Source organism: Lonchura striata, chromosome 1A (assembly GCF_050655825.1).
Source record: "Lonchura striata isolate lonStrDom1 chromosome 1A, ASM5065582v1, whole genome shotgun sequence".
Classification (NCBI taxonomy): domain Eukaryota; kingdom Metazoa; phylum Chordata; class Aves; order Passeriformes; family Estrildidae; genus Lonchura; species Lonchura striata.
The window spans coordinates 5,897,817-5,925,743 of record NC_140741.1 but is presented as its reverse complement, the minus strand read 5'-3'; the positions used below and the strand labels follow the sequence as shown (position 1 = coordinate 5,925,743).

Here is a 27,927-nt window from a genome sequence, read left to right as displayed (position 1 = left end):
TTGAGGCATGCCTCTGGGCCAGTAACATTTGCATTAATTCTCTAAATGAAAATAGTTTTTTAAGCCCAAGGCAACAAAATTCTGCTGAGGTTATAGCACTACAAATCCAGCACTGCAGAATCTGGCTCTTTTGCAGCTGCAAAGCTGTTGTTTAAAATAATGCCAACAAAACTGCCGGGAGAAGTTCCCTATGAGAACACTGGAAATTAAGGCAATTAATTTAACACATGTGGATGCTTGTGTCCCCTGAGGAGCCTTTGCTACAAAGGCCACTCAGAGCTGCCATTAGGAGGGAAAACCTCTGGAATCCACCACAGCAGCTGCCACCCGTCCCTCTGGCAGCTCCCACGGCTCAGGAGCATCCTTGGGCAAGCCTGCAGCCTGCTTCTCCTCTCAGCTGTGACTGTGCAAATCAGGAATGACCTCAGCAGTGCTCCACCTCTGCCCATCTGGGCATCTGCAGCCAAGGGAACTTGGTCAAGCAATAATACTCTGTATATTGAATAATAAGTCTGTTCCCGTGAAGTACAGGAAATATAACCTCACTGCCAGATTTTTTACAGTCTGCAGAAAATGTGAAATGCAGGATTGAACAAGATAAACAAAGCAAGATTTTGGCATACTTACTGGGCACATTTTCTTTGTAACATATCTTTTTACTCAAGATTTTGCCAATCTGTTTTATAACATGGTCCCACAGACAACTAAGGCTCACTGGGAGGAGAAGAAACAAGAGGTCAAAGATAAGAAATCCTTAAACCAACTTCATATCCAAAGAAAAAGCACTTATGTCTACATCTTCAATGGTTCAAGCCTCTCTTTGCCTTAAGTACAACAACTTCTGAGTGCCAAGTCTAATAAAAAAAATATTTAGATGTTGATGAACTGAAGTCTATTACTTTTACTTGGGAATCAAAGAGGGAAGCTGCTGGTTATATTGTACCCTCTGTATCCCACAGTTGAACAGTTGTCCCTGTCACAGCTGTTATGGTCAATGCATCCAACAACTCCCCAGAACAGAAGAAAACCCCAGGGCATGCAGACTCCCCACATGGGAAGAACATAACAGGGATTAAGGGATGAGGGAAATGGGCCATGGAAGAATGCAGGGAGACTGTAAGAGAGAGGAAGGACAGAGCTCCTCCATCAGCCAGGGCAGGGACTGGCACATCCTGGTGACCCAGCAGGTGGGAGTGTCAGACTCAGGAGTGCCAGAAATAGGATAAAAGAGGTGTGCACACAGTGGGAGAGGCACACAGAACACGAGGAGAACAGAGAACCCTCCATGCACACAATGCTCTGCCAGGGGCATGACCTGTACACACAGAACCTCTCAAATAAATTACAAAGGACAACGAAAACTGATTTTCCCTGGTTCATTTCACGTAACACCAGAGGTGAGCGTGAAAGAGTTCCAAAGAAGAGAACTCAGTAAATACACACACATGAAAGCTGTCCTTGGAAATGAGCCACAAACTCACTGCTGGCCCTTCATTAAGGCAAAGCTCTAGAGCCATCATACTCCCTAGCAGCCAAAGGGTAGCTACAAAAATCCAGTGCTACAAAGGAAATTGAGAATCTACAGAAAGACACCCCCAGACAGGAAAGTATTGTAAATGCAGGCAAACCCAATGGGAAGAAATGATAATGTCTGACTCAATTCAGAAGGCTGAATTATTTCTTTATTATAACTATGCTAAAATACATCAATATATTATATAAAAGGAGATATTAAAACTACATACTACTTTTTCCATCTCTAACACAACTCGTGACCTTCTCTTGAGAGCCCAGCCCCAGGTGGGTTGGATTGGCCATCAGGCTCAAACAATCCTCACTTGAATCCAACCAAGCACTCACTCCAGGTAAACAATTCTCCAAATACATTCCACATGGGAAAAACAAGGAGCAGAAATAGAAATTGTTTTCTCTTTCATTTCTCTCTGTGCACCTCTATGAAAAATCCTGAGAGGGAGAGAAATGTGCTTGCCACAGGCCATAGGCAGCCCTTGCCCTTTTGACCTGTGTTCTGGCACCAAATCCAAGCTTTCATGAACCGGCTGGACTTGAAGCTGATATTTGCTTGACAATTGACATTTTTCCACACAGAACTCCATAAACTTATTTGGTAAAATAATCACCATGGGAGAGAGAGCTTCATTATTACTGTAAATAGCTCTCTTTCTCAAATTACCAGTTTCACAAAAGGCATGAACTTGTGGGTTTTGACTCAAGAATGCAAAGTACACATCCATTTAGAACACACACAAGATGGGATGAAGGCAGCTGCTCTGCACCACTTCTCAGTAAGCACATGGACAGATCACGTCCAGGCAGGGTGACACTGTAAGACACAATAAAACACTGAATCAACCTGAATAAAACACTACACTTTAGGGGCTGATTTAATTCCACTGAAATCATGATGTTAGCTAACAGCTAACCTGGCTCTCAGCATGGTGACTGAGGGAATACCATGGAAAACTTTATTCTGTAGCTGAAGTTCACAGTATTTTCAAGTAGGGTACAGGAAATCTACAGGATGAGAGGGTTCAGCTCAAGTTGTGGCAGAGGCACAGTGCTCCCTATAAACAGTGCCTCTGTATCTCATCTGTGATGTGACCTCCAGTCATCTAACACTATAGAGAACAGCATTCTGGTTTACATTTTCTCCTGCAAATCTGTGTGTCCCACTCAGCCTGCCCACTCTACACTACAAAATTATGTGGAAGATGAAACTTTTGACTTCATTTCTTCAGTAGCACACCTGATTTTAAATTATGCATCACGATAAAAAAGGTTTTCTATAATTACAGTCCTCCCATATGCACAAACATAGACACACAGTCATGTATCTCAGTCTCTGGGTTTTAGGCATAAAGTTTCTCATAGCCCAGAAGCTCCCAAAAGCTGTTACCATTGATTGGGCACAGGTGTTAAGAATAATTAAAGATATAAGGGATATAATTATTCAGCCATCCATCAGTGGAAATCACATTAAAGCAGAGTCACTTTCCATTAGGCTTATTACATTACTGCCAGTAAGGCCACTGGTACATTTGATTTTCTACCATTATTGGAACAGCTTCTTCCTGGGTCACTCCCAATTTACCAAGAACTTGACTATTTCCAAGCACCGCCTCCATTTCACATGTTTGGAGCTGCACTGTCTATTCCTGCAGTGTATAGGTCTTCCAAATGGCTTCCAGACCACTTCACCAGTCCCTGGGACAGCTGAAACAGTCCTGGCCACTTGTGGATTTTCTTTGCCAAATAAGCCACCATATGGTCAACAGCTACTGCTGGAGCCTTCTGCTTGCAGCCACAGGCTCTGGCCTCTCACACATCCAGCAAACAGACTTTTTTGAGTATTTTCCACAGTTTGAGCAGATGGAGAGCTGCTGCTACACTGAACAAAGCTGATTTCCTTAGGAACAAATGAAAAGTTTTCTGTTGGACGTACTTGACATTGGTGCATTTTTCTTGAAGTATTGCTCAAACACAATTTATTCACAGAAACTAGGTAAGTGGTCCCAGCTGTGTTCTACCTCTAAATATTACCACAACAAGCCGAACCACTTCACCCCAAATCATCACATTTTGTGCATGAAATCTGTTTTGTGTACCTACACTTTTCACTAGAGCAACATAATGAAAATTCTGCTTAGGTCCAGTAAACAGAAAAATCTTTGTCAACACTATTGAGAAGCAGCAAGATGAAGTTGTAACTTGGGTAATGGGCTTCTGGATTTAATTCCTGGCTTTGCTGTAGACTTTCTGCATGACCGTGGCTAAATCAGTGGGACCCATCCTAGGGAAGCCCAGTTTCTGCTGCCATGCCTGTCCCTAGCCAGCAGCCCCTCTGAAACCCTAAATCAGCTGTAAGCCACAGAGGAGCAGCTGACAAAACAAGCTTCCAAGGGTCTTGGTACCCTTTGGGCTACAGGAAGGTGGAGCTTGAAGATGCTATTATTGTCCAATCTCTCAACAAGGAGATCAGATTACTCACCACCCAAGCATTTTCTTTCCTGGCAAATAAAATCCTATTGTGATGTCAAAGGTGCTCCTCCAACTCATCCACACAATGCTGCACCTTCAGTTTCGGTGCCTCATTTCTCACCCATCTTCTCCTTCTCTCAGTGACTGCCAGTAAATCCTCTTGCAGCATGTCCATTTTCTAAGTGGGCAGTTCCCTGTCACTGGGGCCCCAAAAGATCTAATATTACCTTGCTATATGCACAAACCAGCAAATTAAATATGATTATGCAAGCTGGCTTTCCACAGCCAACTGTCTAGCCACCAAAACTAAGCTACTGCCAGCTATCAATGATATTTTGGCTGGCTGAGATTGGCTGGGGATATTTAACAAGACACCACTATGAAACTGGGGTGCAATTCTAACACAGAAACATTGTAGCCTCAGATTCTCACAACTGAAATTTTAAACCATAAGGAATTTAACAGTGTTTGTGCTGCATGCACCATATAAATCTTGAAGAAGACCATTTAAAAGAACAATTTAAATGTACCTGTCTACTCTAATACTGGCATTTTGAGGGCCGTCCATCTAAATATTTTCCCTTATCTAATGCATTATCTGTCAAGGTCTTGCCAGTATTTAAGAGCATAGTTAGTAAAAAAATATTTTAAAAATGTACAGACAAAAGCTTGAAGCTGCTTGAGAAATGATAAAAACACAATAGATGGCACATCATAGAAATGTGTGTGCTTGAAGCAGCACACCAGGAAATTGAAAAGCATTCGCCATTCACACAACAAACAATGAATTAAGACAGAAACCTACAATACTGAAACATCGTTTTACAAGGGCATTTCCAGAGCTGGCATCTGCTATCTCCAGTGGACTTTGGATTTCCTAGAAAGGGATCATCTCATCTCAGGCAAAAAGTCACTGAGAATGCACTCACAAAAGAGTTTATCTGATTTTATCAGGTGGAGTACAAAGCTCCCATATTGTCTACCTCTTTGCAGGCAGCGCTACACCCATGGCAATTCTCTTTAAATATTTTTACTTGGAAACGGGGAGGATAAAAAAATACAAGAAATACGGCATTACAAGCAGACACCCAAACGGTGTGCAGCAGCCAAGGGATGCATTTACTGCACAAAACATCCACTTGCACTGCAAACAAGGGAGGCCCTTCTGAGATTCAGACAGTGCAGCAAGAACCTGCCGGGAGCACATGTTCTCCCAGAAGGATCTGGGCAGCCACCGACCCTGTGCACCACAGCGGGCATTCGCAGCGATGCCACAGCCCTTCCCGATGCCACAGCCCTTCCCCGCTCGACATCCTTGCTGAGCCAGGTTTCCCTTGCCCGGAGCAGCACCGTCACACTCCGGCGGCTCGGGATCACCGAGGCGGGGTCACCGGGGCAGCGCTGGGCGCCCGTGTGTGCCCACCCTCCGTGGGTACCCCCGACCCCCCTCCGTGCCCGGACCAGGCTCTCAACTCTGCAGAGCTGCGGGGACTGCGCAGAGCATCACACCTGGCCACAGGGCACCATCGTCGGACACCATCCCCGGATCCAGGACACAATCTCTGCAGCCAGGACACCATCCCTGGATACAGGGTACCAGCCCTGGATACAGGGTACCAGCCCCGGTCCCAGGGCTCCATCCCCGAATACAGGACACAATCTCTGTATCCAGGACACCATCCCTGGATACGGGGCACCATCCTTGGACACAGGGCACCATCCCTGGACACAGGGCACTACACCATCCCCGGCCTCAGGGCTTCATCCCCTGATACAGGGCACCACTCTTGAACACAGGGCACTGCACCATCCCCGGCCCCAGAGCTCCGTCCCTGGACACAGGGCACTGCACCATCCCCGGCCCCAGGGCTCCATCCTCGGACACAGCATACTATCCTTGAACACAGGGTACTGCACCATCCCCGGCCTCAGGGCTTCATCCCCGGATAAAGAGTACCATCCTTGGACACAGGGCACCATCCTTGGACACAGGGCAGCATCCCCGGCACACCCGCCAGGGGATGCCGTGCTCAGACCTCGTCCCACATCCCGCGGGGGCACCTCCAGCCCCCACTCCCGACCCCGGCTGCCCGGTGAGCGGGGAGAGGAGGAGGAGGAGGAGGAGGAGGAGGAGGAGGAGGAGAAGGAGGAGGAGGAGGAGGAGGAAGAAGAGGAGGAGCCGCCCCACCAGCCGCGCAGCCCCTGCCCGCCCGCCCGCCTACCTGATTTGGGATAGGTGACAATCCAGACGTCGCTGTCCCTCACCGGGAAATTGGCGATCTCCTCCATCTTCCCGCGGCAGAAGGGCGGCAGCCGCACCCCATTGTACTCGAAGTACTTGCTCTCGAACTCGCAGGGCGTGCTGGGGGTCTCGGCCTCGCTCTCCGCCATCCTCTTCCCTGCGGGCCGCGGGGGACGCCGAGCTGCGCGGGCCGCGGGCGCTCCGGCGGCAGGGAGGGAGGGATGGAGGGATGGAGGTGGGGAGGGAGGAAGGGAAGGGAAGGGGAGGGGAGGGGAGGGGAGGGGAGGGGAGGAAGGGAAGGGGCGGGCGAGCGGCGGGCGCGGCAGCCCCGGCCCCCGGCACAGCCCCACGCACGGCGGGCGGGGGCTCCGCGCACGGTGATGTCATTGCGGGGCAGGGGAGGGATGCAGGGATGGATGCAGGGAGGGAGGGAGGGAGGGATGGATGGATGGATGGATGGATGGATGGATGGATGGATGGATGGATGGATGGATGGATGGACGGACGGATGGAAGCCCTGCCGGTCCCACCTCCCCACTCTTCTCCGGACACGATCGCGGCGGAGGCAGCGGGGGTGGAGGCAGGACCTGCCGCCATCCCCGTTTCCAGCCCATCCCGCGGCGGTGCGGGCGCTGTGGCGGTGCCAAGGCCTCGGAGAGGGCAGGTGGGAGGCTGGGGAGTGCAGGGGAGAGGGATGAGCCGCAGCTGCCAAGTGAACCGGGAGCTCTTTCCCCCCCTTGCACCGAGATCAGGCGTGGGGGAAGGTAAGACAGTGACAAAGAGGAGCGCTCCTGCTTTCTCAGCAACACAGATTATTTGCTCCTTGCACTACTCCCGTTTAAACTGATACCTGCTTTCCACACAGGATACTCTTCATCCTGGCTCCCTAATGCCCATCTCCTCGATGCCACCTCTGTGTATCCAGGCAGGTGACAGCTTTCATTACAGCCTGCAGCATCTTTCAGGTGGGGCTCAAGTCTCAGCACTCAGCGGTACCCAACGCACCTAACCTCCCTTAAAATGTGTTTGTGATACCAGAAGAAAGAGGCCAGTGTGGCTGTCTGGTCTAGCATGAATTAAAAGCCAACAGTATTTCAACAGAATTAAGACTTCCCTTAGTTCTGGAAGCATCAGTGAAGAACTTTGCTTTAGTTTACTCTTACATGTTTTATAACAGCTGCTTTATTTTTAATGATATTGTTCTGTGATGGGGCTAAAACACAACAGAAATTCTATAAAAGCATCAAATCATCTGTAGCAGATTCATACATTTGAAAGAAATAAAATAAGCTTATAAAGCATAATCAAAGTAAGGGAAGAAGGTACAGTTGCTAGGAAAACACATGTCTAAATACTAGGGAGTAAATTACAGCAGCTAATTTCAATTGAGTTTTCTAAATTGTGGAGTTTGTGTGTCCTGTCAAACTCTCTCTTCCACAGAAGCAACCTCAGGAAAAGTAGCAGTTCAAATGGCTGAGCAGTAACTGCTTTCAAGTTTTGTAGATCTACCCACCAGCGTGCATATATCACTGCTTTTACTGTAGTTTACTTATGTCTATTAATACTAAAAATAAACTGCAGGTACTAAAGCTGTGGTTAGGGCAGGTAGGAAAAGTATGTCAGAATCTAACCTCAAAAATATTATTTCATTGACTGGAAATGCTACAGGCATGTGCTAGGAAAAAAAAATAACAACAGCAGCAACAACAACACCACAAAAAACCTCACCCTCAAAACACAACAATAAAATGTTTTAAATGAAAGAGCAATTGGAATGTGGCTGAGAAACCAAGTCCCCTGCACTTGGGGTGACTGTGTCTGTGTTGCAGATGCAGTAAGTGAGGATGTGGGACCTGTAGTGCACAAACTGGAGGGCTGATGCATGCCTGTGGATATTAAACATCAGGGTTTAATGCCTGGGTGCAGATCACCAGCCCGGTGCTTACTCAGATCTGACATGCCTGAGTCACATCAGATCTGCTATGTATGTCAGGACAACTGAACCACAAAATGCATGGAAGCTGTTTAGGAATTCCCTGTTAAAACAGACTGCAGTCAGTATATTCATCATTCACAAACAGGGTGAGGCTGGCAGACTCTCATTCAGGTACCCAAGAGCAAACGACCTGAGGATGATCCAGTGTTAAAGCTAAATAAAAATCAAATGTGCTGTAGCAGATGAGCCATCCTGGAGTGTTTCATTTACCTTCAGACTAGACAGGGCTCGTGGAGAGAATCAGAATATGTAGCTTGCAAAGTGATGGAGATGAAAAATCTTCAGATTCAAGCTGAAGATACTGTAAAGAATGTCCCTGTCTTGAGGTGTGTGCACACTGATGCTCATACAAAGATGGAGTTTCAGCTTTTGAAATGCATCTGATGAACAAAGCTAAACCTGGCAATATTTTGCCTTACCTTTGTATTAAAACACAGTAATAGAAACTTGCATCAGGGCTGGAGGGGCATGTTCACAGAAAGACAAACTGCACGGGAAGATAAAAGCTAACTGCAGTTCATCTCTAGACGTGACATTTCATGAAGACTCCTGTAGGTATTACACTACACCGATGTCGTGTTGCCCTAATAACAGCATGTGATGTTGTGTTAATGCACCAGCTTGGTGTTTGCAAAACTCTGCTGCGTGCTGGCCACTGGCATTTGTTCAGTGAGGACACATGGACTTTCAGGAATGTTTCTCACTGACTCACACCAAATGTGAGCTACAGCTGTGGGAGGTTTGAGCACATGATCCTAACACAGCATGTAATTCTCCTGCTGTTGATGAGGCTGAGGATCAAGCTGTTAGTCAACACTCAACATCTTTTTTTCTGTTTCTTGTACCTGTAGCCAGGAATGAGTGCTCTAGCCTTATAGCCAGGATGTTGAGGAATATGATTTCTATTCTGCTCTCTTATTTCTGTGTAACCTTAAAAAACTCAGTCTCCCTTTGCTTTAATTTCCACCTGTCAAAATTGTGCAAGGATTGTAATCTACCTCAGGAGGCTGTCTGAAGATAAATCTCTTGCCTCCAATTACCTAATCAAAAGATATGTGGTCTTTCTAGGAGACAAGATCAATGCCAATCATTATTTCTTTGATGTGATCCTGATCAATGTGATTGGGATGCAAGGGTTTGTATTTCTCGTTGAAATTTTCTCAGCTGGTACTTGACAGAACCAGCTGCTGAGTGCCCCAGGCTGTAGAAGACACTCAGTGTTACATTCAGGAGCAATACAAATCACTCACTGTGCCAACTCTGAGACAGGTCCTTACCAGAGAATATCTTTCACAATATACAGTGTTCCTAAAATTATGTCCTAGATCATTTCACATTCAGCAGACTCGGATCATGACTACATGTAGACATCACGTATCATCTTTACCCTTTTTCATCCTTCCCAACAGGCCAGGTAGAGACATCCAGATAAGATGAGCTTGCTGTACCTGCAGCTTCAACAGAATTAAAAAATCGTGTGATCCCTTTACATCATGTACATTGTGCAAGAAATGAGAGCAGGAACACAAAGAGATGAGTAATGAAGATACACAGCAAGTTGATTTCTTCAGCTGGGGATGCATTGATATATTCAGTGTCTCCAAGCAAAGATCACATGAGGGGAAGAGGAGCAGTGAATAAGTCAGCTCTGCTCTGCTTTCCTGAAAGGTCAAAACTGCTGGTTTTGGAATGGAATTGTGCAATGGTAATTCCACTAGACGAGATAGTGTGGGATACCTTGCATAGCTTAACATTGCATAGCTGTAAATATTTTCCCCAGTAGGCTTTAGCTACCTGCACATTTCTGTTTCCATTCCATACCCCTGTGGTGTTGAATTTGTGGCTGTTTTTAAGAGCAACTTTTATTCAGAAAGCAGGCAAATTTTTCATCTTAATTTTTAGTTTCCTTCCCAGGGGCTGGACTGGGCTGTGGTTTGGATGTGTGCTGCACACAGGGCAGGTAACACAGAGGTGCTGCTGTTATTGCTGAGCAGGGATTACACAGGGCCAGGGCCTTTCCTGCCCCTCAAAGGCCACACTGGGGAGGGGCTGGGGGTGCCTGGGAGTCTGGGAGGAGACACAGCCAGAACAGGGACCCTAGGGATGCTCCAGACCCTGTGACATCATGCTCAAAGTAAAGGGGGAGGAAGAAGGAGCAAGGGCGGGGACATTTGGGATGACTTTGTCTTCCCAAGTCACTCTTCCACAGGACACAGCCCTGCTCTCCTGGAGGTGCTGAACACCTGCCTGCCCATGGGAAGCAGGGAATTAACTCCTTGTTTTGCTTTGTTTGTGTGTGCAGCCTTTGCTTCTCCTATTAAGATGTCTTTATCTCAACACATGGATTTTCCAGCTTTTACATGTCCAGCTTCTAATTCTCTCCCCAGTCCCACTGGTGGGGGAGCGAGCGAGCAGCTGCCAGGGGCTTGGGTCTGGCTGGGGTCAAACCATGGCATCACCACAAAAAGTCTGTTCAGTAGGAGCAGGAAGAGATGGGAGCAATGCCTACAGCATCACCTGCTTAAGGATTGCATAAGGCATGGAGGGAACAAGAGTCACCCACTAAAAGAACTTCACTGAACCTTCCCTGTGTGTAAGGCACCACAGCTGGTTCTGTGAGAGCAGCAGTGTTACTTCACTGCCCAGGAGCCTGTAAGAGGTTAACAAACCCCATTCTACTGCACATTTCTGCATGCCAGGCTTCAAGCCCACTCTGCCCTGCAAGTTCTGAAGTGATGCACAAGTGGAAGAGAAGGCTTTTTGACTTGTACCTGCTGTGTTTGGAATTTAGGCAGCTCATCTTTCAGCTGCCAAATCCAGAAGCTGACAATTGCAAAGTTAAGAGATTCTTGGTTCCAGACCACCTCCAGCTCCTCCCTGATCCTAATACTTATAACTAAGAATATAGTTCTTCAGACAATCAGTCACAAGGATTGTGGTACAGATACTGTGGTAGTATCATGATTATTTTGGATACATCATCAGCTGAAAGCACCTGAAAATACTTCAGATGTAAAGTGAAGGCTGGAATCACCTCCTGTGGGTGGACCCATAATGAGGAGAGAGGTCACAGGCTTTCAAGAGTATATCACATGTTCAGGTGTAATATGACTTATCTTACCCAGACTCATTAATTAGACTGACAAATGATATGTGTTTTTCTTACACCATATATTATCATTTCAGTTTGCCAAATATAATTTAGAGCCTTTGGAATATAAGTTAATTACTTTTATAATCACGGTTTAAGTACTGAGTGATAAGAGAGCACAGGTCCTGGGTTAACAAAAGTAAAGGGCTCCAAAATATTAAGACTGCAATTTAAATTCTCAGTCCTGGGCCTTTTTTCATTCATTTCCATGGGACTGATCATGGGAATTAGAGATGGAAGGTTAATCTCTAAAAAGAGGGCCAACACGAAGCAGAGGTACTCCAGGAGAGAGAACATTGTTCTGAAGTTTAAGCATGGCGATGGGAAACAGAAGTCTTTGTTTCTAATCCCAGTTTTGCTCTAATTTACTTGATGTTTCCACTCAGTTTCTTAAACCTTCTCTTTCAGCACTTATGAAATGTAGTGAATATCTTAGTGTCTTGGAGTATTTTAAAAAACCATGTAGATGTGCTTATGGATGTGGTTTAGTGGTGGGCTTGGGTGAGAATGAAGGCTGCCCCCATGCTTCCTGTGGAACCTGTGTGCTAGAAAATGTTGGGGCCTGGAGTACGGAAAATTCACAAGTGCAGCTGAGGAGTCTTTGGCTTCTTCCCCCAGTGCTGCACAGAGTGTTGAGGCCATTGGCTGGCATAGTGGTATGGTTGTGATCAGCCTGGGATTTAATATCCAGCTCTAGGGCCCTGCAGGTAATGCTTTTTTAAATCAAGTTTGTGGTTTTCACGCTCCTATTTGTTCTTAAAAAAAAACATGGTAGAGAGTTTCTCAAACTGTCTTGAATTGCACTGAGTACTCATAACAAATACAGCTCAGGCTGTAACTGAAGGTCTGCTACACAGAATTGAAGATGTTTATTAAGCAAAATATCAAATAGATAGAAATCATGAAAGATTCAGCTCTTACTGAGTCTTTGCCAGTACTTTGAGATGGGTAGCAATGGAGATTTCTTTGGATGCATTTGAGAAATCCCCACAAAGCAAGCCAGAAGCCATTCTTCTAGGTGCTGCATGATCCCAATACTGTAACTCTTGCTTAAACCATCCTTCAGGTATACCATGGCATTTACAAAAGCCAGGCACATGTCAAATGGGGTTGTGGGAATTTAGCAAGAACATTCAGCCTGCCAGGTTTTGAAAATTTGACCTGAAAGGGAGTGTTCCTTCTTGCCCAACAAACTAAATCAATTCCTAGTTCTCTTACAGCTGGCCTTGATTCCATTTAATTTATACCAGCATTATATTCCATGCTGTTACATGTAAATGAAGCTGGAAAAAGATTAATAAGCTAGGGCAATTTGGTTTTATAGTTCTGGCTTTGGAACTGAGAAACCAGCACCCACATCATGTGTGTATGTGCCTTCCAGCTCCTGAGAATATAAATTCCCTTTTGGGAATAGAACTGCATTAATCTGTGCTAAACCTGCTTTCCAGATTGCTCCTTCTGTTGGCATCACAAAGGAAAGCACTGTCAGGAAAAGCAAAACAACATTTATTGGACTACTTGTCACATTTTAATTGTAAATACTGTAACAGCATCTACTTTTTGCTCTATGACAATTTATGTCAGCTAAACACTTGAGCAGCATGCTTTTCCTCCTGTAAATGCCTAGTGACATATTGCCCATTAGATCACGACAAAACTTAGTTTTAAGTGCACAGCCTTAAGCAAAAAAGATCTATTTGTGTAATTTCTTGTGGTTTGCACAAACTGGGGGAGCAGTTAGGTCCTAGTCTGCTTTTTGGTCCTTTTCTCTAAAGGAAGACAAAAGAGAATGAGAAAAATAGAAGCTATATTTTGATGTTGCACTAATAATAATGAATACAGAGGCAACATCCTGTGGTCCTTTGAATCTGCTGTTATATAGAAAAATCAAAATATTGAAATGCACAAAATGGACTATGAGTCAAACAATATTCTGAGATTTTAACTGGATCTTATGAGCTGCAGCAAGGAGTTTTTAATTAGTATGTAGATTGTACTTGCAGATTCAAATATGCTGGAGATACACTCCTCAAAGAACTCGTGAAAATTGCATTATTGAATGCAATGTTCTGCTCTATAGCCTGTTTTCTGGTATTTTTAGGAGTTGTTTCAAGATTTAAAGGTCATTTTATACACTCTTTCTCTATATTGTGCCCTTTTCTAATTGTGCAATGTGCATTTGACAGGCTTGGTTGCACTGGTTGCTGCTTTGCAGCATTCCTTTGAGGATGTAGCTTACTTCGCCATTCCAGGAAACTACAAATTAATCAAACCTACTTGAAATCAAATCAGGAATGCTTTTTGAAAAAAAAAAAAAATTCAACAGAATTAGGACTGTCTTAATCTCAATTAAACCACTTCTGTTCAGGAGCAGGGACAGCACATATCCCAGATCCCAAAAAAGCTGCAGAACAGTTGCAGATGGCTGTTCCACCATTCTTTCTCTTGCTCAGTGACCTCCCCATCTCCTTCTTTGCTCCAGCCTCAAATGTTCATTCTTGCCAAGTTGCTTCTGTGCCAGCTACTCAGTTGTGTTGTCTTGGCTGCGTCTGTGGCTCCTCATCCACATCAGAAGACAGACCACGATGACAGAGGACAAGCTGCAGTCTCCTGTCAGCTCAGAGCTTTTATTGGGAAGAGGAAACAAAAAGTGTTGACAGCAAGGGCTCAGATGAAAGTGATTTTCTGTTAGGGAGTCAGGCTTGTGATAGGCAGAATATCAGTGGATGTAATACAGAATTTATACAGACCAAGGTTTAAGAAAAGCAGAAAATTATCTGTATTAGGAACATTCTCTCATAGAACTGGCACCTATTGGAACTGCAGGGCACTGTTTCTTTGACCTAGACTGTGCACTACTGATGGCCACAGCACAGGAAAACCCACAGAAATCTGGTTTTCTTGGAGACAATTTTCCCCCATTCTATTATGGGAAAGGAAAAGGATTTTATAATCTAATACTTAATTAGTAGTACATAGTACTAGGGCGAGAATACTGCACAAATTCCCTAGGTTCATTAGGGAGCAGCATGTTGTGGATTCAGTCAAGAGATGTGGCAAATTTTAAGGACAGCTTTGGTCTGATTTGAATTCTCAGAAAGGGAAAAGGAATTATATTATGTTTTGGATTTAAGCAGGAAACTGAGACTGAAGCTCTGGATTCACTAAAGCCATCAATACAATAGATAGCAAGGAAGGGATTGGATTCATCCCCTCAGCAGGGGACACCACATCCAGTTCATAGGACTGGGTGTTGAAAGAATGTTTTATCAGCTTTAGTTGCATTTTGAAAGGCTTTTTGAGGTTCTTTGGCTGTGAGGGGAAATTGAGGTCTCTAAAACTCAGGATGAATAAAGTTTGTGAGCTGTCTGGGATGTGTGGTTCCCACCATCCCAGGGTTTGTACAACAGGCCACCATCTGACATCAGACCTCTTATACTTCTAGGATTCATCAATGAGTGATTAACAGCTGCACCTTTCCATAAAACTGTGGGGAAAAATTCCCACATGCTCTTTCTGTGGGACATTGGATTTGAATGTAGATTGCATGAAATCATGTTTTACAAAGTGACTGGTAATTTCAGGTTTGTCTAAAGACTCTTTCAAACTAATTACATCCTTACCCTACCAATTTAGAAACTGGTCCAGGAAGAGTGATTTGCCTTTACAGACTCCTTAAAAGAATGATAGCATTATAACTTACCACTTTGACCCATCAATGGTTACCTACATGAAAATACTTTTATGTGTAAACCAAATAAACCTCTTAAAGCCTCCTTAAGAAGGCATCTATGCAAAGTATGTTTCTGGATTTTTAATTTTTCATGCATCAGAGAGCTCTTGGGGTATTGTTACTTTCACAACTTACCCATTGCTAACAGATATTTTCTGCGAAGATAATAGATTGCTTGCCCCTGTCAACAGGAGAAAGTCCCATGATTATCAATGTTTCCACTTTGAAAGCCTTTTGGCCAGATTAATGGGGTCAGGGCTGCAACATGTGCTGGAGGAAGGCTGGAGGGCTGCCTGCTGTTGAAGCAACAGGACAAGGAGTCTGCTGCCTAAAAAGGCTAAGAGCAAGGGAAAAGGGCAGGGCTTCCAAGGAAAGGCAAGGAAAAGGGGGCATTCAAGGACTTCACAGCACACAGCTGTCAAGGATCTCCTCAAGAAATAACCCCTCCTCACCTCTGGTTAGCAAATAGAAAGGGGAAGCTTTCGTTCATTTGTTCCCCGTTGTAATCTCAATGATGTTACTAAATACATCTCAATCTCTGTAACCGTGAGATGTGAAATGCAACCATGGGCATATATATACAGAAAAGCTAACAATACAAGCACCAAAATACAGTTTTAGGTCTGTCACTACATCATAGGTGTTTGTAAACCGAGGTTTTATTTTATCACAAATTTAGTATCAATTATTTAACTGCATAGGCACATTTATGCTTTACATTAAGCGTTACACTTTTCTAAGCTTGGTGTCTGCTTACATTTTTCAGTGTTTTTCTGAGTATCAATGTGTATATATATATATATGTATGTAGATATCTGTGTATTATTTTTTATGGTATAATAGAGGTAGGCAAAGCCACATGGACATCTGTGAGTAGAGAAATATCAAAATATGTGCCTTTAATTATGCTAGAGAAACAGTTTATCCTGATGATGCACTGAAAGCTCCTGTCTATAAGTCATGATTATTTAGCTGAACTTTGAAATGCCCTCCCTCAGGAAACCATGCCAAGCTTCTAGTTCTGTTTGGCAAATTTAATGCAAAATCATGCAAAATTACCACTACTAGGTGTGTTGCCTTTTTGTTTTCTGAGTATGCAGAACTTGGGCTTATGCTGATCTTGGCAACAAATAAGATTAAAAGAGGTCATCTAAAGATAAGATTGCTTATCTCAACTACCTGTATTCTTTCTTCCTCCTAGTCTCCCAGTTAATCTTTACTTATACTCTGCATGCCTAGCGTTGAGGGGGGAGGGCAGTAAAGCAGTTGTTTTTCTTCTGAACTGATGTAAATTATCTCCTGCCTTCCACAGAGCATCCAGAGAGGATGGAACACTTCAGCTGTGCTAGAAAAATGCCTGTTTCTTGGGTTTGGAGAATAAAAGCTGAGAACTTGCTACAGGCTAGTGAATCCTCTGCCTGCACGTACTGCAGTCTTCATCAGCTTCCTGTGACGTTGCTGTGAACCCTGGGAATAATCAGTATTATCCTGGTCTCCTGTGCAGCAGGATCCAAATGATCCTTTCTGAGGAGGCAAAGAAAGAAGGGGTTGATCTGCTGGCAGTGAGAAAATCATCTTTTGCTGAAAGCAGAAGCACAGTTCAGTTAAATTAGCAGGGACTGCTCTTTGCCTGGGTGTGTGCACATTTAGGAGGGCAATCAGTGGGCAGCAGGCAGGCAGGGACAGTGTTCTCTGGAAAAGGGGTGAATCAAATTAGAGACTTTTCTTTTTCAGAATTTGTTCAGTGAGATCAAACTTCATGGTTTGCTTTTGAAATGGACTGAAGAAAATAAACCTTGTTTCTTTAGTTGACCAAAGTCAGTATTTACTTAGGAAAAGGACATTGTATTTACTCCTATTTTTGAAGTATTATTCATTCCACAGGACAAGTCAGGACAGATGTATCACTGTGGGTAAAGTTGAAGTTATGAGTTTCTCTGCCTTTACCAGCTAGGAATTAAAATGAGAGTCTGGCTGTTTCACAACATAATTGACATTATGCCACAGCCAAATTCCCTACAGCAAACCAACATTCAGCAGCTGGGAAAAAAGTTGGGGGGGGGGGGGAAATTGGGGAGTAAAGGGAAGTGGTGTGACATGGTGGCCTAGATTCCTAAATTAGAATGGGCTAGGGAAGAAGAGAAATTATTTTGTGCCTTTTCAGTGTGTGAACAAGAACCTGAGACCTGAGAAGATGAGAATTACTGTTTTGTACACAATTTAAGATGGTTAAAAATGTAACCAGAATGGTCCTCAGCAGCATTTCTTAGAAGGCACGTGTAGAGACATCAGGAGCACATCAGGAACATCTGCCTGGGATATACAGAGAGCAGACTGGGTGGATGAGAATGGACAGGTCAAAAAGCCCCCACCCCTTGGTCACTCTTGTCACAGCACAGACAGAAGCTGCAAAAGGCTCTGGACTTCTGAAAGAGCAGCCACAGCAGCAGCCTGATTCCCATGGTGTGTTTTCTGGGGAATGGCAGAGGGCAGAGGTGAAGGTCAGTCCCTCCCCACGCCAGAGCCAGCTCCCTGACCCACTAGCCAGCTTTAGCTGGCACACTGCTGTGCCCTTCTCCCTTGCACACCCAGGAGAGGGAAGCAGGGGCTGCCCACGAGTCACAAAATGTTTGGAAATGTGTCTCAGCCTGGGCTGACCCTGCTGTAAGGCCACAGGCAGAGCCAAGCCACCAGCTGGCTCAGGCCAAGGAGGCAGAGGCTCCCTCTGGTACCTGCTTACCCTCTCCAGTGCAGCTTTCTAACCCAGCTCACTGTTCACTTTTGTCTTTCTGATAGTGTTGGCTAAGCCTAAAATCAGAGACATGGCAGGAGAAGGAAGGGAAGGCAGGGAGCATACAAACATGGAAGCAGAGGAGGAAGAAGCAGAGCAATGAGAGCAGGACAAGGGAGAAAAGGGATGAAATACAAAGGAACAGGAAGCAGAGCTGAGAAAGATGTCAGCACTCCTGTACAATTTCTGGTACGAATTTTAGTATATACTGTTTTTCTCACTGAAAAACATCACCGAAGTAAAAGGGAACCACTCCAAATAAAAGTATTATTCAAGCAGAACAGCTTTTTGGTTTCGAAAACAAATTCACCAGCACATTTGAAAAGTGAATACAATGATTTGCAGCAGTTGAAGATCTGGACCTGGCAATTATTTTTAAATGCTAATACCAGTAGATAGGGACTGTGACCAATTCCCACCTTGTCACCCAGCCCAGAGCACGGGATGGCATGTCCAGTCTTTCCTTGGATGGGGATGGGATTCAGCCACCACCCTGAGCAGCCCCTTCCAATGCCTGAGCACCCTTTCCATGGAGGAATTCCTGCTGGTGTCCAACCTGGCACAGCTTGAGGCCGTTTCCTCTTGTCCTGTCCCTGTTCCCTGGAGCAGAGCCCGATGCCCCCGGCTGTCCCCTCCTGTCCGGAGCTGTGCAGAGCCAGAAGGTTCCCCTGATCCTCCTTTGCTCCAGGCTGAGCCCCCCCAGCTCCCTCAGCTCCGTTCCCTTCTCCGGACACGCTCCAGCCCCTCCATGTCTCTCCTGTGCTGCGGCTCCCCAGGTGCCCCGGGCTCCGAGGTGTGGCCCAGCAGTGCCAGCACAGGGACAGTCCCTGCCCTGGCCCTGCTGCCACGCCATGGCTGGCACAGCCCCGGCCCATCGGCCTCCTGCCCCCGGGCACAGCCGGCTCCTGTCCAGCCTGTCCCCAGCGCCCCCAGGGCCTTTCCCGGCTTCCCAGCCCCTCTGCCCAGCCTGGAGCTGCAGGGTTTGGTGTGAGCCAAGGACAGGATCCAAACCTGACCTTGTTGAACCCCACACAACTGGCCTGGGCCATGGATCCAGCCTGGCCAGATCCCTCTGCAGAGCCCTCATATCCTCCTTAAACCTGTCAGGATTCCTGGTTAAGTGGGGAATTGAGCAGGTTTCTGCCGTACTGATCATTTGCCTACTAAAAAATTGGACCGTTTCTACATGAAAATGCAACCAATGAATCTAGGTGAAGGTTAGACCAACCAAAGGAATTGGGTATTGTTGCCTTTACCATTTAATCAGCTCTCTTGAAACCCTTGGTCCCTTGGCATGAAGTTTACCTGGTGTTAAAGCTGTGTCTAAATTTCCTGTGCAACTTTTGGGAAGAATGGTGAATTCTTCAAAATGGCATTCACAGCAGCCAGGGCCTTGCACAGGCAGGTGCCTAACATAATTCACAGGAAGATGAAGAGAACAGATGTTTACTTTGACCCAAGGAGAGATGTACATCTTGTATGTCTCCCTCACTGGACTTAAATAACATCTTTCCTCTATAAAGGAAGAGAAAAAGCTCTCTATTCCTCTTAAAACAGAGCTACAGGACAAAGAGTCTTCCCCAGATCCTCCTTCTCATCCTAGAATTTAATGATTAAAACAGGTCCAGATTGAGAAAGATCACTTAGGACAACTCTTGGCACACAGTGGTGAAACTGTACCTAGCTATAATGACTTCAGCCATTGTCCTCAAGCTGTATTCTGGAATAGCTGCTCCAAACCTCCAGCTCTACAAACAGGAACTTTGGAGACTTAGGGAAAAGGCAGGCTACCTAAGGTGTCTCTTCTTTCTTTCCTCACAATTTTTTGGAAGCCTGGTGGCTACAGAATGAATTTGGTGTAACAGGTCACAATGGGCAGTGGCAGGTTGTCCAAGACTTTCACAACACAAATAAGTTTCACTCAGTGAAACTTAACCTTTCATTAAGTCCCTCAAACCTGCAGTACAGCTGAGTGAGCAGAAAGGTCCCCAAGTGCTGTGCAGCTTGCAGGGACATCACCCCTGCTGAGGCTGCCTCCCCTCCTACCTCAGGTCCCCTCTGCTACGTGCCAGGGAATGACTTTCCCCAGGTCACCTGGCTTACATAAGCCCTAAGGAAGCTTTTCCATGCTGAGGCTATGCGTGGTTTGCTGTTCAGCAGCTTTAAGTAGGCAAACACAGAGGGAAACAGAGGGGGAAAATAGTTATTTCCTGCCACTGCAGCTCCTCCACCTAATTCACTGTGCACTGATGCTCACATGAGCACAGCCAAGGATGGCAGAGGGCTGGCACTCACTGCCTAGGTTGCTATTTGTCTTGGTTTGGAAAGACAGGTGTCTGCTAAGGAAGGAAAGAGCCTCCCCTGAAATGGAAAAAAAAAAATGTAAACCCCCTCCCTGCAAATTGTTATAAATTTGAAATTAAGGGGGACTCTCAGGCAAAAATATGGCAGCAGGAATAACAATTTTTTATTAGGGAAGAAAACAAAAAGGTAAAAGAAACAATGCAGTGAAACAAAACAACACTGACAGAGTCAGAATACAACCTGACACCCTGCTGGACAGGGTGATGGCAGCAGTCCAAGTGGGAATTGTGGCTGCAGTCCTCCTGGAGTACCAGGTGTGGTTCTGTTGGAGCAGTGATCCTGTAGAAAAGGGTGCAGTCTTCCTCTGAAGAGGCAGCTGTTCCTCTGGGAAATCCAGTGCAGAAAAAGCCATGCTGGTGTTCCAGAAACTCAAGATTATATCCAGGTGGGAATGCTTGGCTCCTCCCTCTGGACACAGCGTCTCCCAATGGGATGCTGTAACTTTTTTATCAGTCATGCAGTGACATTCAATGTCCCATTATCAGCAGATGTCTCCCCTGAGAGAGGCTTGCTTGTAGAAGGGATAAAGGAAACTACCCAATTAACAGAAGACAACTGCCATACAGATGGCAAATAGAATACATCTTGCCTTTCAATCTGGAACACTCTTGTTGCCCAAAAGCCCACTAGAATTTTTTGCTTTTCAAGGCAAAGTGCATGAGGTCCTTCGGGCAACATTTTGTGGCACTTGTGAAGTCCCTGTCCCCTTTGTGCTGGCATTGTAGTTCTGTCAACCAGCCTGTGGTTTGGTTTAGCCATCTGCAAGGTGCAGCATTCTTTGTACAACTTCCTTCCCTTCTCCATCTGGAAGGAAAAACACACTTAGGAATTTCAAATCCCTGGTATTTAAGAATCAAGAAAACCAGGACTGCTCTACCAAAGGCCTATATTCATGCACAGCCCATATGTTTACATCCCACCCACACACTCTGTTGACAACATCTGCACCTATGTTGAGCTCCATAATCTCCTCTCTATAATTTCTTAATGCATTTTCAAATGTTAAGAAGGTGTTAATGCATGCTAAGCATTTTACTGGTCTCTGTTTACACAAACAAACATTCCCTTTTATTACAAATGGTAGCTTCATACTTTTCTCATGAGATTCCACCTCTCAGGGGTGCTGAATGAAGGATCAGCCATTTCTCTGAAGAATGAGAATCCCTGCAAAGAGGTAAATATAAAATAAGCATGCACATTGCCTGGCTAGTGGATCACTGTGTGCAAGACAAGATTCAAATGCATCACAACTCTCGGGAAACATTCTGCCAGAGAAAATGTGTATATCTATATCTAGAATAATTCTCTAAATATTACTGGTGTTAGAGTTGGGAAGACAAACACCTAGTCTTAAGGACAATTACAGGTTTGAAGTCTTTTCTTAGGTCAAGGCCAAATGTAATTAATAATAAACAAGCTTGCAAGTCAGCACTGGGCATGGTCATTGCTCTATCTCATTAGCAGGATGTATAAAGCTGCACGGGATCTTTTGCAAGAAACTATTGCAACATACATTCCAGGCAACAAAGTTATGAAACAAAAATAAAGTGAAAATATATTTTTAAAAATGGGCCATGTTCCTGTGAAAAAGTATTTGGACCATGTTCATGTGAAATACTTCTAGGCTATTTGTTCCATGCAAGAGTGAAATTATGAAGAGTAAAGGCAACAGCTTTTGATATCAGACCTGAGAAGCAAATTTTAACTCTCAGGATTTTTCTGTTTGGCTTTGAGAAAAAAAACCACAGCTGACACCAAGGAATTCAATATATGAAAATTCTTTGCTTCTCCTACCTGATTTAGGTACACTGGTTTCCAGCCACCTTTGGATATGAAAATGTGCTGAGTGCTGGAGGTTTTTTCCAATAAATTGACAAAGCAAGCCTCTGGTGCCAGGATTCAGTCTCTGTTGTCAGGCCTTTAGCACGAGGTGGAAGCTCTTGATGATCAGTGAGAGTGTTACATGCACTGCAGTTCAGCAGAGCCAGTGATGCCCCTTGTATGGTGCTCTTCTCTGCCTGCTGTCACAGCCTGTTCTTGAGAGACACCTGTTTGCAAACCAGCTGGCCAAAAGCAAATGTGCTCTCTATGGTTTTTTTTTATATGTCCTTTGTGTTATCTTTTCAAAATTTGCTTTATCGCATTTCTCCCTCCCACATCACCCAGAAGAAGAAAGGGCTGGCAGAAGAATTTGCAATTAAGCAGCCAGAATTTTTAGGGCGTGGGATGCACCTAGGTCTGAGAACCTCCCCTATATTTTAAGGTTCAGCAACAGTCACAAAATGGTTTGCACAAGTGAACTACAAGCCAGGTAGTAGCACACTAAGTACTAAAGACCAAACAACCAGAGGAAGTACTTCCAATAGAGCTTCTAAAATTAAGATCTCTGTTTTGTAAGAGCGCACAGATTGAAAGAGGACCTGAGATTTTTTCTAAAGACCTACAACCCCCATGCTTCAGCCACAGAGAGCACAGGGCTCTGTCTCTACAGAATGACTTAGTGTTGGATTCTAGCAAAAGGTATGTGAAATGGATGCTTGATTTTTGATTTTCTTTTCCTTTGCAAAAGATCATGGCAGAAACCTCTGGAAAACACCAGCCATTGCTTTATCTATCTGGTTTTAAGTTTTGCATTGCCATTTTCATGCAGATCTTCACAGCTGATTTCCCTTTGCCCAGACTGGAATCTGTTAGTCCACAGTCACAACTGCAAGTGAGAGAAAAGTCTTAGCTTAGTTCAAAGAGTTATGCTGTGAAGTTTGGAATCTGCACTAGAACTGCTCAAACTGTCATCATCTAATGTATCAGACATGTACAAACCAATCTTTGAGCTCATATTCTCAAGTTTCTTCAGCTTTACTGTACACAAAAATAATGACTTAGAAACATCACCAGAACCTTAACCTGAACTCCCAAATCCGTACTCAAATGTTAGAAGATCAGGCCCAAGGGAAAAACAGGTCAGCAGCTTTCATTAAAACAACCTCTGGCCAAAGTAACCTAAGAGTAGTGAACCTGAGACCTCTGCAAGCTTAATGGGGCATAAGACATGCAAAGAGAAAAAAATCCCCACCAAGTGCCTGAGTCTTTGCTGGTCCATATGGTTTGAGCAGAGCTGGAAGCCAGTCATGGAACAGGAATGATGCTTGTGCCAAGTGTAGTTTAACTGTGAGGTTTACAATAGAGTGCAGTGAGGGTGTTTCAGTTGATGTTGCAAAGGGACTAAAAAAAAGCCATTGAAACTTATCTTGGCAGGATTAGTTCAGTGTCCTTTCTTTGTCCCTGCTCCCCAGTGTACAGCCCTGCCAGTGGTGAGTGTGCACATGGGGCCTTGGCACCAGGGATGTAATGAATTCCTTGTCCAGGTTATGGTTTGCATTTGTCCTCAGCTTACCTCCCTCTGTAACTCAACACTTCTCCATTCCTGTCCTGTGGCTCCTCATGCATTTTAAAGAGGCAAAGCTGTTAAACAGTCTCCTGGCCACTTATCCAGTAGAATTTCTCTTATTTTATCCAGCCATGGTAGGATGATCCCATAAAAGGAGTAGAATTAATACCTGTTATTGATTATAATTTCTGTGACAAATTAGCATCTTCAGAGGAACATAAATAGCAGTTATCTGAATAACAAAGACAGCAGAGTTCATGTTCTTTCTCCCCTTCATGCACTGAAACAAGAGGAGTAAACTTGCAGCATCCCACCTAAGAGATCTCAAAGGGAGTGTAAAGCAATCCCTTGGTTTTGCTTTTTGGATTCTTTTAGTCAGAGGAAAGCAAGACTTTCTGTCATGAGCCAAGGCTGCATTACTCACCAAAGGCACCTAAACTTTGCCAACAAATGCTTTGTGTTTCTACAGAAAATTTTCAGAGCAAAGCATTCCCAGAAAGGTGTTAGGCAGAGATGAGGCTTGGATATTTTTAGATTAGGTAGATGATCACTTGACAAGGTCACTTGACAAGGACACACACACACATGACAGGCTGTACTGGCAAGTGTCCTGGGCTCCAGAAATTCTAGCAGGTACATTGTTATCCTTCTGGAGAAGTTGAAGGCTGTAGATCTGGCTTAGCTCTCAGTAAGTCAGACTTCCCCTCCAACTTTGAAACTAGATTTGTTGAGTGATACTGGGCCCTTTCCACCTCCTTCATGAAAAAGGCTATTGTGATACATCAATCTCTTTCAAAATGCTTTAATAATGAATCCCTGAAAGTAAAAAGGATTGGTGACTGGGCAGTCACCTGCCCAGTACTGTTTGTCACTTCCAGCTAATGCTCCATCCTATGTGGTTCCTTTTCCCATAAATTATGTGCCTTCAGCTACCTGCAGGTACTTAAATGGTACTTTTCTTCTAAGGAGTTAAAGGCACCTTACAAGTGCACTATGAGTTTCTCTATTTTTGCATGAAAGGTTTTATCTAGTTCACATCTTAGGAGAATGGTATGCCTGTATTATAATTAACATAGCTGCTAAATGGAAAGGATGAAGGGTGGTTAAATGACAAACAGAAGGTGTGTCTGTTGAGTTTGTATGCAAGACATTTGGTTGGGGCGTCAGCTTACAGAAGTTTGCAAGCTGCATGCAAGTTTCCTAGTAGATCATAACCCCATTGAAATACATTTGATTTTCCTCACGAGGCCTTTCAGGCCTTACTTCATATTCCTGGAATGATTGGAAAATTGTTATGGCCTTGATTCAAAAGATTTAAGATGTGTACGCAACACAGATTGCAGCATATAGTACATGGAGTGATACTTGATAAAAACATGACAGTTGTCAACAATATTTGATGTAAACTATGAACTTGATCAAAATCTTGGTATGAATCTCAAAACTGCATCTTGTACAATTGCAGTAGGGTAGGTAGTGCTTGTGACAAGGTTGTATCACCTTTCTTGGATGGGATCCATCCTGTCATTATGCACCTTAAATTTTTTTGTTGGTTGCCATTTTTTTTACAAGAGATGTTATTTGCTAAGCTAGAGATGATGTAGTGGAGAAATTGCACTATCTGTTAGAAGCAGCCCAAGAAGATGCAGATAGTGAAAAAGATTGGGCATATGTGGGACACCAGTGTTAGAAATGAATTTGGTATTGTGTACTGGGGGAATTGCAATACATTTAAAACACTGATGTGAATTGAGATAGGGAAGGACCTGGATTTACCAGTTCATCACAGCACAAGTAATCAGAATCTGTGATTCAGCTGCCCTAGCAAGGACTGTGCAGAGCTCTGGAGAAGCCCCATCAGAAGGACCAGTTGCTTTACTGGTTGGGGTGCATTTGTAGCACCTGTGTCATGAGAGGAAGCCAGAGGAGCTGAGCTCCCTGAGTGTCACAGAATGGGGGATAAAGGGAATAAAACTCAGCACCTTTTCCATTGTCAGTGTTATACAGGAGATACTAATGTCAAAGGACCCAAAGCAGAAGAGCAGATGGTTATAAAATGGCCATTTTACAGGAGAAATAGGACTTCTCCTGACTATTCAGGAAATGTGGTTCAGGAACAACCTTCTAGTGACAGTTTAGGGATTGAAAAAACATTTTTAAACAGAGTTGATGTCTACCAGCAAAACTGAGCTTAGCCCTGAAAAACCTATTGATGTGATAATGTTCTGAAAATCCCCTGCTTGCCTGCCAGACTTCTGTACATATCCAGAAATGTCCCTCTCTGAACACCTTGGTGTCCATTTTCCAAAATATGGATTAAGAAATGGTACTCTCCTACACTTATGGTCTGAGTAAATAGCATGAGAGTACACATGAAGTGAATACAAAATACAGCACAGATGAGACTTTCCTTTAGAAGAGCATGGAAAAGTTAAAGGAGTCACAATCACATTTTTAATGAAAGAAGGCTCTTCTAGGAAGTGTGAAATGTGGTTTCATCTCTCTTTTCAGCTTCTTCCTTCCCTGTGAACTGAAAGGGGTTCAATTCTTTTTCCTAAATAATGGGAAACACCTTAAAGACAGGCAGGATTTGGATTAGGACACTCCCTGCTCTGCTCATTGAAAAGGTGAATGGATGAAGGGGAATGGCCCAACAAGACAGAAGTGGCAAAAGAGGTAATTTGGAAGTGGGAAAACTGGAAATATGGCCCAATGCTTGTGGTGCTCAATTAGAGGCAGAATTATGGCTTCAAATCCACGGAAAAAGAGTTTGAATTCTGCTCTCTTCATGGCAGTGCTTTCTTTAAATTAAAGGTCTCACAACATAACCACTCCAAGGTGTTTTTGGAAAGCATGAACATCTTCTGAGATGTTATTACACCCCATTGTTATGATATAATGCTGCATGCTGGTAGCTAAAGAGGATTTCTGCAGTCCTGAGTGAGCCAATTAAATCCTGGAGGATTTCAGAGGTGCTGTTTCTTGTTTTATTTTCATAGTCAAGCCCTGGGGATCTCCCTGCTGGGCAAGGTAATTGTTGTGAATTCCCTTCTGAGCTATTCAATCTCTACCAGCATTGCAGGGTGAGCCTAAGAGGAACTCAGGGATTTGTGGTGACAGAGTCACATACAAATGCCAGTTCTTACAAATTTTAGAAGAAACCTGCCCCTTTTACAGGGAAATAAACCCTACCTGGATATGTTCAGATGCATTTAAGAGGACTTGAGTAGAAAATTATTTAGAGCATATCTCTGGCCTGCAATGCAGCACTACACAGAAATACCTGAGCTGTTGTTTAGGAAAATAAACCTGCAGAGCTGAAAGCATGAGGTCTTCAGAGTCTTAAAGATTATGAGAAGTCCACCAGTACCTGACACTTAGTTTTGATGCATCAGTCAGTACTACTGCAACTCTGTCAGATGATGCTATTCTAGACTTCAGATGGCATTTAGCTGCTTTGCTTGAACTTCTTTCTGGAAAATGGTGGTAGAAAAAGAACACAGAATTGTTTGCAGATTGAAATTGGAACTTGAAAGGAGATTATTCCATCATCTTCCCACTATAAGCCGTGTTACTAGCACCATCAATTTTTTTTAAGTTTCAGGAGTATTAAACAGAGAAGATCAGGCAATATGAATGCTTGCACACGCTGGTGCAGTGGATTTCTTTGAGCAGTGGATGATCGGGGTGATCACTAAGTGCCCGTCTCCCGCTGCCCACCGTGCCTGGCACATCCCGGATCCCTTCCCTTCCTACCTGCGGATCACAGGGATCCATCCGCCCGGCCGGCTCCGGCAGCCCAGCTCACCGACCCGGACCCACTGTGTCCTACTGATCCTGGAGCCCACTGTGTCCCACTGATCCTGGAGCCCACTGTGTCCCACTGATCCCGGACCCACTGTGTCCCACTGATCCCGGACCCACTGTGTCCCACTGATCCCGGACCCACTGTGTCCCACTGATCCCGGACCCACTGTGTTCTACTGATCCTGGAGCCCACTGTGTCCCACTGATCCCGGACCCACTGTGTCCCACTGATCCCGGACCCACTGTGTCCCACTGATCCTGGACCATCTGTGTCCCACTGATCCTGGATCCACTGTGCCTTACTAATCCCAGACCCACTGTGCCCCACTGATCCCAAACCCCCCTGTGCTGCACTGATCCTGGATCCACTGTTTCCCACTGATCCCGGACCCACTGTGTCCCACTGATCCCAGACCCACTGTGTCCCACTGATCCCGGACCCACTGCCCGAGGCAG

General features: G+C 44.7%; 1 protein-coding gene and 2 long non-coding RNA genes across 4 annotated transcripts in view; 1 reads left to right on the top strand and 2 right to left on the bottom strand.

Annotated features, from left to right (window-relative positions):
* The window catches only part of SULT4A1 (sulfotransferase family 4A member 1), a 28,117-nt gene extending 21,517 nt beyond the window's left edge, over window positions 1-6,600 (bottom strand). The window contains exon 1 of one of the 2 annotated variants that reach the window (XR_014951939.1): window positions 6,222-6,600. Coding sequence is in view for 1 of the 2 variants with exons in the window: in XM_021535503.4 (XP_021391178.1) it covers window positions 6,222-6,390 (169 nt within the window). In the remaining variant the exon portion in view is untranslated. The remainder of the gene's footprint in view (window positions 1-6,221) is intronic. The other variant, XM_021535503.4, reaches the window with a different exon arrangement.
* On the top strand, window positions 6,580-18,265 carry LOC146763354 (uncharacterized). Its single transcript, XR_014951952.1, has 2 exons — window positions 6,580-7,206; window positions 16,434-18,265. It is a non-coding gene; the product is annotated as an uncharacterized LOC146763354 (long non-coding RNA).
* On the bottom strand, window positions 18,184-22,958 carry LOC146763353 (uncharacterized). The gene is made up of 3 exons (XR_014951943.1): window positions 22,071-22,958; window positions 21,369-21,440; window positions 18,184-21,080 (listed from the first exon to the last, which is right to left on the bottom strand). It is a non-coding gene; the product is annotated as an uncharacterized LOC146763353 (long non-coding RNA).
* Between the last annotated feature and the right edge of the window lie 4,969 nt (window positions 22,959-27,927).